The sequence below is a fragment of the Nanorana parkeri genome, unplaced genomic scaffold (assembly GCF_000935625.1).
Source record: "Nanorana parkeri isolate BGI_ZX_2015 unplaced genomic scaffold, ASM93562v1 scaffold1337, whole genome shotgun sequence".
NCBI classification, from domain to species: domain Eukaryota; kingdom Metazoa; phylum Chordata; class Amphibia; order Anura; family Dicroglossidae; genus Nanorana; species Nanorana parkeri.
The window spans coordinates 318392-328317 of record NW_017307605.1 but is presented as its reverse complement, the minus strand read 5'-3'; the positions used below and the strand labels follow the sequence as shown (position 1 = coordinate 328317).

Here is a 9926-nt window from a genome sequence, read left to right as displayed (position 1 = left end):
GGGGGCAGAGAACGGTGGGGTATTATTTTATATGGGGGGAGGCAGAGAACAGGGGGGAGGGTATTTATTTTATATGTGGGGATGTGGAGGGCCACAATGTTTACATTGCTTTATCTTAATATTCTGCCTTCAACATTTAAAAGTGTAATTTCATAAGATAATTTAAGAGGGTGGGTTTAGGGGCGGAGTTAAGGCCGAGGCAGGGTTGGGGTTAGGTGGGGCAACTGGTGGCGAGTAACTCTTAAGGCCTGGCTAGTAGCTCAGGACTTGAAGTTTTGAGCCCTGGTGTAGAATATGTAGTTTCATAGGAATAGGGGACCACTGGGTGTTCTAAGGGTTGTGTTCTACACCAACATAATTAGGGTTTAAAACTCTACTTAATTTGAAGGAAATTACTAATAATAGGCTCCAATGTGTTTGGTGATTTATGGCTATGGTATGCTTTGCTACCATGCTCCTCATATAGAAGCTATAAGGCACCATTGTTCAGTGTTATTTTTTAGTATAAATGTATGGTATGAAATTAAGTCTCTTCATGAAACATATCTTGAAATACAATACCCAGCCAGTTACAGTATAAGAATATTATCTTAGCACAAATATTATCTATTGTGTTACATAAGGGATTGGCTTCTGTAAATATAACATGAGAGTTCTTGAGACCATTTAAAATGTTCAGTAAATATCTAAATCATAGAACAGAATAAGAAGTCATTTCTTGGACCCAGTACAAGCTAAAGGTGAATGTAAAGTCTGAGAACAAGTAATCCACCCAGTCTTCAATCACTGTACTGATACAAAGAACAGAATATTGTTTATTACTTGTGAATACAGTAGATCATACAATGTAAACCCTAATGCTATTTTCAGTATGCTTGACATCAAGTCTCACTATATAGTTTTCTTAAGCAAATAGTAACTTGTAAATCTGTTGCAAAGTTTCTCACATGTAGATCCTGCCAGTAACAACGCTTCTGTGGGAGGCTGACAATGCTAAGCCTTTGCATCACAAGCAGCAGCAGTGTTGTCTTTCTGCCATTTATATAAAGAGGAACTCCAGGAATCTAAAAAAATTAACCCTTGCAGTAGGGCTAGGGTCTCAATTAAAAAATGTACTCGCCTGATCCTTGGTCCCACCTGAGTGCGACAATCGTCCCCTCAGCCTCCTCCCCCCAAGTTCCAGTGATCCAAGCCCCGCTGACAGTCCCGGGAGAGAGGTCAGCGCTGACTGCCACAGGCCAGAGGATCAGGTGAGTATATCTTCTATATTCTGGCCCCTAGACCAAAGAAAACAGTTAACCCTTGCAGTACGATGGTAGCCCCACTACAAGAGTTCATTATTTTTAAGTAACAAGCGTTCCATTTTATTAAAACACTCTAGCAAAGATAAACCTTATGTGCCCTTAAAAACAATATACAATTTATTTAAACTAGTATTAAACTCTTAAACTGTTTTCAATAGTGATTCCATTTTAAACAAATATACATCACCCTGCAAAGTATTTCTTTACATTTTTGCCCAAGCACTTACAATCATCATTTGATGGATGGAAGACTCCAAAAAATGGGAGAAGGAAATATGAGGACAAAAGTCGCAGGAGATATGTGACTTAAGCTGGCCATGCACTGCTCTATTTTTTGCATTCAACCAACGAGCTGAAGGAGAGGAATAGAGCAGATAACCTCCATCAACTAAACGAGCACTTTGATTGAGGAATCCCCAAAGTTACTTTTTTATCTTGACATTGGCTGCCAGCTTTTTTTGTACAAAGAATTTCTGACTGTCTCCTTCGATCAGCTGATTGAGGGATACCGGTTGAAAGGGTGCTGATTGCAGGACCCACTGTGCAATTTTCGGCCGTTACATCAAGAACTGGCCGAAATGCACCCAGTGTATGGCCTCTTAACATGTCGAAATTTTGCATAGTGGAGATATACTAGTCTGAAATTTGAAATTAAATATTCACATACAGTAGATGTGTTTGCAGGACGTCCCATAGGGGATATCAAACAACAAGTATTATAATGCATGCAGGGAATACTTCTGTCCCTCCGCAAATGGTAACCTGTTGGGGTGCGATTCAGGTAATCTGGAGCTAGTATGGTATAAGAGTCCGATCTGGTCTTGAGGGTATTAGAAAAAAGGCATAAAAAGGCAAACATTGGTTCAGCAGAGACGCCTTGTACAAATCAGACAACATCTAGGTCTTCCATCAGTTGTCAATGTGAAACAACTACACTATTGAAAAAACATTTTTTTTTATGTGCTTAAAAATACATGAAAATGCATTGGGTGGGCCCCTAATCAGCATTTCAAATAGCTTAAAAAACCTTTTGAATTTGTTATCACTTTGCAAGGGACAAATTAGTCATATAACTATTGTAAAGTGACTTGATGCATATAGACACTGCCAATTTTGGTCTGGGCATCTACACATCAATGAGATCTGGTCATTACAGGGTATAGTTAAATAACCATTTGAAAGTCATACTGTATGCGTACAACATGAAAAATTAAGACATTTACAAACTCAAGTTGTATAAGTATGTAATATTTGTCAAATAATATATACAAATAAAATTTCACGCATGCTACCTCACTTATGCAGATGTACTGACTCCATTGTACTGTGTATTTTGCATTTGAATCCCCACACCAACTTTTCCTGCCAATGCATCTAAAGAAGTGTTGTGTTCTTTTCTTTTAGAATCCCCGATAAATCCGACCAATCATCTGCTTCAGGCTGTGTCCAATGTCATCTGCTCTGTGGTATTTGGGAGCCGGTTTGAGTATGAAGATTTGAGGTTTCTGAGACTTCTCAATATGTTCAATGAAACCTTCCAGCTCATGGGCTCCACCTGGGGACAGGTAACTAGATGGAGATTACTACTTCATAGCAGAAATTCTTTCCCTGGCTTCAAAATGTCTTTCCATTATAGAGAAAATAAAGCTGGCTTTAGAATTTTAAAAACAAATACTTCATATCTAGTGTTAATTCGGTGAAGGACCTTCAAGGACCAATTGTGACTTTGCATCTAAGATTCCAGATTTCTGGACAAGGGACAAGACCTTTAAAGTGATATTAAAGCCACCTTTTTATTAAAATATTTCCTACAAGGAGACCCGTCTTTGATTGAGGCTGTTGCCGTTTTTCTTTAAAAGTTTGTGATTCCCCGATTTCTAGTGGGTCCCCGCAGCAATATTCCCCCCGACCCCTACACAGGTGCCTCCATCGGCTAATGGAGGCACCAGTGCGTGCTTGTGCCTTCAGTGGCTGTGTGTGTCCACGCCCCTCCTCTCCGCCCAACAATTGATTGATGGCAGAAGGAGCCTACGGCTCCTTTGCCATCCGTATCCTCCCCCAGCAACCAGGAAGTTTGGGGAACGGAGGATCGCTTCAGGATCGGCGGCGGGGATGAGTGTAGCTGACAGGTAAGTGGGGGGGGGTTAAAGAAGGTACTGGGCCGTTTTACCCTAATGCAGAGAATGCATTAAGGTAAAACATGCCCAGACCTTAATACTACTTTAAGTGTTACCTAACTGCACCAGAGAAAAATCAAGCCTACTTCCCTGCTGTGCTGTGCTCTGTGGCGGACCTGTGTAAATCTCACAATTAGATAGACAGAGTAGAAATCCTTGGCAAGTAAAACCGCTACCTTATATGTATTTCATCTGTTTGTTTAGCTGTTCACCTGGAGTTCAGGTAACTGAAGCAAGAAAGTCAAAGTTACAGAATGAAAGATTGGATTTTACTGTTTGCAAGGGGCTATTACATAATTTTTTGGTCAGTTTGTTTTTTCTTAATGAATCACCCCCATACTGTACAAAAAGGCAGTTCTAGATCATTAGATATGGTTTCTGATCAATATATAACTTCCACATACTGTTATAAAGGTCACCTTTTTGTACTGTGATGTAAAACATATATAGGCCTTTAACTTGTGACCCACCTTAATCAGATACAATTATTTTGTCAATCTTTCAGCTGCATGACATGATTCCGGAGATAATGGACCATGTTCCTGGACCCCACCAAAGGATTAACAAACTGCTGCAAAATCTATTAGAGTTTGTTTCTGAGAGGGTGAAGATCAATCAGGAAACCCTGGACCCCTCAAACCCCCGGGACTACATAGACTGCTTCCTGATTAAGATGAATCAGGTAATCTTTATATTATGATAAACATGTTAATAATAATCCTTCCTTCAAACCATTCTATTGGTATGGCCTGTGTAGCGGAGACCTTATAGTTATGCTAACTACCACTAAGTACAGCCTGATGGTACTGATCTACAAATTGTAAGCCAATGACAAGCGTCTGTGTTGGTAATAAAAAAATAAAAATAAAAATGTTTGCAGAGCAGATTAGGTCTCCAGAAAATTAGTTACAGAAGGGTTAGTCTTGTGTAGCGCCCCCCTGACCCCTAGACACCTGTGGTGGAGCTCCAAAGGTAGGGAGGGCTAATATTTTACTCTCAGGGGTGGATCCTTAGCTGGGTTGTGGGACGTAATCAGTAAATTGGGCACCAGTCACTTTAAGGACTTTTCAGATGCTTTATTATAGAACAGCCAAACTGGGAGAGAGGATATAGGGCTTCAGTCATCCATAGCAAAATAAGACTCCAGACTCACCAATCCCTTGAGCCTTCCACAGTGCAGGAATACTTTAGTTGTGCAGAGGATGACACTGTGTAGTAGAGCAACAGCTGAACAGGGAATATGCATCATGAGATCTTCCCAGGGAGAGATACCAGGTCTGTTCCTGAGGTCCATGCCATCCTGGCCTCCTGGCATCTCCAGCAGTCATAGGGCTTCTCTGGTTCTCCTTTCCAGATAGATCCAGACCCCACCTGGGTCCACATGTGGCCCCTTCCAGGCTTGAGGCCTAGTCAGCTTCTCCAACCTTGTACATCCCACCCCCAGGCTACGCCTGGGGGCAGACTACCCTGGGCACATGGTGATTCCTGAGTATATTTATGCACTTCCCCAGCATGCAACACTGGCCATGAAACTCCTGGTGATTGGCTGATGAGGCATAGACACTCCTAATGTTCCCTTATTGGTTTCCCACTCTGTGGCAGGGTCACACCCCACTACAGGTCATTGCAATAAATAGCAGAACACCTAGAATAACCAATGATACCAGACTACAAATCAGCCAGACTGATTACGGTTCCAAAAACATTAAATTTAAGTAGCGACTCCACTTAGGGTGGAAGGGGTTACACTTGTACAATCAAAACCATTTAGGCCATTTTAACACACCCCTGAAAGTGTATGTCAAGCCAAAAACTTTTTTTTTGTTTTGGTAGAGTGGGAAAGAGCTAATACCCCTCTCAGGGGTAGTAAGCAGTAACAGAAGTGTTGAAATACTGACCACCTGGAGAAAATCCTGCTTTAGGCTTCTCCCGGGGCTAATCACATAACCAACCCCAAGTCATCATGCAATCTTTTAAAGAGGAGGGCCAGACCTGAGATTGGCTGAACCTTCCCTTTGGCAGAAATAGCATAATCATGACCTGAAGCTTTGGGTCATGTGACCAGCAAGGAGCCAAGAGAAGAATTATTATTTAAATCCTTCTATTACTTTCTTTTCAACCCTGCAATATTAGCACAGTTTAAAGTTACCATTTCAGTATAGTTTCAGACAGAGAACATCCACTGAAATGATCTAAAGCTCTGGCTGACATCAGGGGCGTCCCGAGGCTGGGTGACACCCGGAGCGGTGTCCGAGTGTCACCCCGCCAAAACGTCACCGCGCGTGTGCGCGATGACGTCATCGTGCACGCGTGGCAGTATTCTGGTACCTGCCGGCGGCCATCTTGGTGATGGACGCCGGCAGAGAGAGGAGGAGACAGCCACCCGGCGGGATAAGGTATGCAGCCGGGTCCCCTCCTCTCTACTGATACTTTTGGGCGTTCGGTTCATGACCAAGCACCTGACTTTTCAGAGGGGGGTGACACCAAAATGACTAAGTAATTTTGGTGTCACCCCTCCAATGGGCCGCACCCTCCGCACCCCCCTTGTGACGCCACTGGCTGACATTCTGGTGATTATTACAGATTGTTCTCACTCCACACACCATGAAACTTGTGCACAGTTCTGCTGGAACAATTTTCAATAATGCAACAGTATTTCCCTATTAGGGTATGTTTACTATCTCCCTGCACTGTCTCTGTAGAGAGAGGTAGTTGGCAGATCCCTACTATCAATGCACTTTACACACATACCAGCAAAATAATTGTACTGACATCTACAGGAATATTAGATGGGTATATTTGGAAAACAGAGGTGTAAGTCAAAACCTCAGGGCCCCAGTGCAAGAAACTATGAAGGCCTTGATGCAAGAAACCATGAAGGGCCCTACACTCCACCACACACACACACTCACTCACTCACTCACTCACGCACACACACCACCACTACCACTATCGTGGGAGGGAGCTGCGGAGCGTTGGCCTGCTGCATGCTGGGAGCTGTAGTCCCAGGAAGCAATGTTGGTGTCTTAGTGGTTACCAGGGCCTTTACAGGTCCTCCCCAAGTGGCTGAACCCCGGGGCCCGGTCACATGTCATGACTTTGTCTGTGACTAGGGATGCACCAATACTAGTATCGATGGTGATACTGAGTATTTGGGCAAATACAAGTATGTTCCGATACTTTCCCCGATACCGGAACTTCTGTTCAGAGGAAGGGGAACATGGAGCCAGCTTCCAGTGCAATCGGGAAGCTCGATGAACAGCCGGCTTCATGGTGATTGGCCGGGAAGCCCGCTTCCCGGTCAACCAGCATCAAGGCGGCCGGACAGCCGGCTCCTTGCTGATTGGCTAGAAAGCCGACTTTCCAGGCAATCTGCATCGAGCCGTCTTCCTAGGCCAATCAGGAAGCTGGTAGGCGGGTACTTGGCATAAGCATGTGTATCATAAATGAAGTGGAAATTTGTTCACACTAATTGGCACAGATATCGAACTGTCGAACCCGTACAGCAGAATGTAATCACAATTTAAATAGTGCATAATGGTTTATGCTTTTCAAAGGGGATACCCTCTTCCTCAGAGGTCTGTGGCCATTAGTCTGACCAATCTTCCACTTGAATAGATTTATGATACACATGATTATACCAAGTACCTTTGTGGGTACAAGTTATCTACTTTAATGAAAATGTATTGAGGATTTTAAACAATGCCGTCACACTCTCGGTTTGTTTTTGGTGTTGAACCTTTACCCAGACTATGCAAACAAAGTATTTACACCAATCACCTTTGTAGCTATGGGCATTGTGGAGAAATGTGTCTTCAAAGTTTACAACAGAGGACTGAACGCTTAATTTTTTCCTATTATTTTCAATTGCAACAAAACGTGGCAGCCTGCCTACCTTCTAATGTGAACACACAGCAGATGTTTCTAAGCTGTTGGAAAATGGAACCAGACTTTAGAGTGTGTGTTGTGATCTTTGAGGATGTTTGAAAACGAACTACTTCGCAATAGAAGTAAATAGAGAGGTCAGGGATTGCCTGTTTTAAAGCTCTTTACTTAATTTTAAGAATATATAAATACTTTAAATCACAGTCCTGGCACAGGTGCACCATATGGATGTATGTACCAGGAATTCTGATTGTTTGCTATTGGCAAAAGCTCCAATTACATTCTTTTACTTTAAATCCAGATTTAATCAATCAGCCCCTTTGCACTTAAATGTTTACGTTTATAAAATAAAATAAGTTTATGTCCGATAAATAGATTTTAACATAAAAAAATATATTCTAGATAAATTGTGCAGAATATTCATAAAATACAATCAGTGACCACGACCATCACACAATGACCGTGAAAGTAAAGTTGTCACTGTGAAATATGTTTTGTGTTAAAAACCAATGCAAACCATCTTGACAGCATAATGCAGTTGTAAATGTGTCTGGGACATCCCCAGAACACATTTATTACAGCAAAATCTATTTATTACATGACATTTATCTTCACAAAATGCATTTTATTACAAAACACATTGGATGGAATTCATGAAAACTGAAGCAGTTTTCTTATAGCAACCAATCAGCCTCTCTCTTCAGTTTGTTCACTTTAGCTTTGAACATGAAACAGAGAAGCTGATTGGGGGCCATGGACAACTGCTCCAGATTCTGTCTGCTCCACTTTTTATAAATCCACCCCCCCATTTTATGCTTGGAAATATGCATTATGTGTAAACAACTTTCTATAGGCAAGTGGCACCCTTATATTATATATGCCATCACCCAGTGAATGCATACAAACTGCTGCTGCATCAATGCTAAGCTCTGTAAACCTCTTAAAACAGTATAATATAACTTTTTTATTTTAAAGCTATTTTCTGCATTTGGAGAATTCAGGATATATTTTCTCAGCAAACAATTCCGGGCTTCTTTTACTTATTGATATTAGAATAAACTCACCGATTGCATAAACAAGCTGCTTCACAAACAGGAGATTTTATTCTAGCATGAAGAATAAACACTCAAGAGAAATGCAGTACCAGGTTTGCTGAGCAGGGGGCAGAGCATGTCAACTGCACCTCTCATGGCAAAAAATATGAGCGTTGCCTTTGTTGGGCTGTTGATAAAAATTCTAGTCTAGCATCTGAGTCACAGAACAGAATACAACAAACTAAACTCAGAATAAAGCACAAAATTATTTATCTCTAACCTTTTCCCACTGGGTCAGGAAACTGACGCCAATGACTAGTGACAGTCAGGAACTTTGAAATGAAGAGTTGACAGGGCCAGTCCATTGACAGGTGTACTTCATGTCTTATTTGTTTATTATGTTGTATAAGAGTAAAGTATTATGTGTGTAGCTGTCTTTTAATTTAACTCTGTATTTCTAGGATAAGCAAAATCCATCCTCAGAATTTAATACAAAGAACCTGTTGTTGACCGTCCTCCAGTTGTTTTTTGCCGGAACAGAAACAGTCTCTGGCACTCTCCGACACGGGCTTCTTATCCTTGTTCACTACCCTGAGATACAAGGTATCATGTATTTATAGCATTACAGGTCTCAGTCTGGCTTTATTTAAAGTGTAAAGTAGCTAAACCTCAGAACAAAGGTGTAATATATTGCTGCTCACAGTCCTTAGATGTGGTGACTGCATTAGTTTTTTGGGGGCTTTTTCCTCCTTATTTTCACCTGGAGATCCTGCCAGTAAAACACATCTTGTATCAGGGTGACAGCACTTACTTACTGTATCTGTAGAGAAGCAGTTTTGTCACCCTAGAACATGACTACAGAACATCTACCTCTCTTTCCTTTGGCAAGGAGCAGTAATGGCCTCAGAAAGACAGCTGGAGACAATGATAAATGATAGTATCATCATCAGGCGGACTGACAGGGTAATCTGTCATCGGAACCGTGAGCGTCGAACAGTGTGCTGCCTGCCGGGGGCTCGTGTTCGACACATTGCGGAACGAATTGACAGATTACTAGATGGGGTTGGGCACGACCCCGTTGTCATGGTGCACATCGGCACCAATGACAAAATAGGAGGAAATTGGAGTGTCCTTAAACAGGAGTTCAGAGACCTAGGTGCTAGGATGAAGGAAAGGACCTCCACGGTAGTTTTCTCAGAGATACTGCCGGTGCCAAGAGCCACTCCGGACAGACAGCGCGAGTTGAGGGAGCTTAACAAGTGGCTCCGGAGCTGGTGTCAGAAGGAAGGTTTTGGTTTCCTGGAGAACTGGGCTGACTTCGCAGTCGGCTATCGGCTCTTCAGCCGAGACGGGCTGCATCTTAATGGGAAAGGTGCAGCATTCCTGGGAGGGAAAATGGTAGAAAGACTGGAGGAGCTTTTAAACTAGAAAGTGGGGGGGAGGGTATAAAAATAAAATTACTTAAACTAAACGTTGATAATTTAATCATAGATAAAAATAACACAGAAAGTAGTAAAAAAGGAGTT

General features: G+C 42.1%; 1 protein-coding gene across 1 annotated transcript in view; it reads left to right on the top strand.

The window, feature by feature from the left end:
• LOC108797797 (cytochrome P450 2G1-like) overlaps positions 1–9926 on the top strand; it is a 21395-nt gene that overhangs the window by 5671 nt on the left and 5798 nt on the right. The window contains exons 4-6 of the mRNA XM_018569455.1: positions 2709–2869; positions 3987–4163; positions 8862–9003. Coding sequence (XP_018424957.1) covers positions 2709–2869; positions 3987–4163; positions 8862–9003 — 480 coding nt within the window. The remainder of the gene's footprint in view (positions 1–2708; positions 2870–3986; positions 4164–8861; positions 9004–9926) is intronic.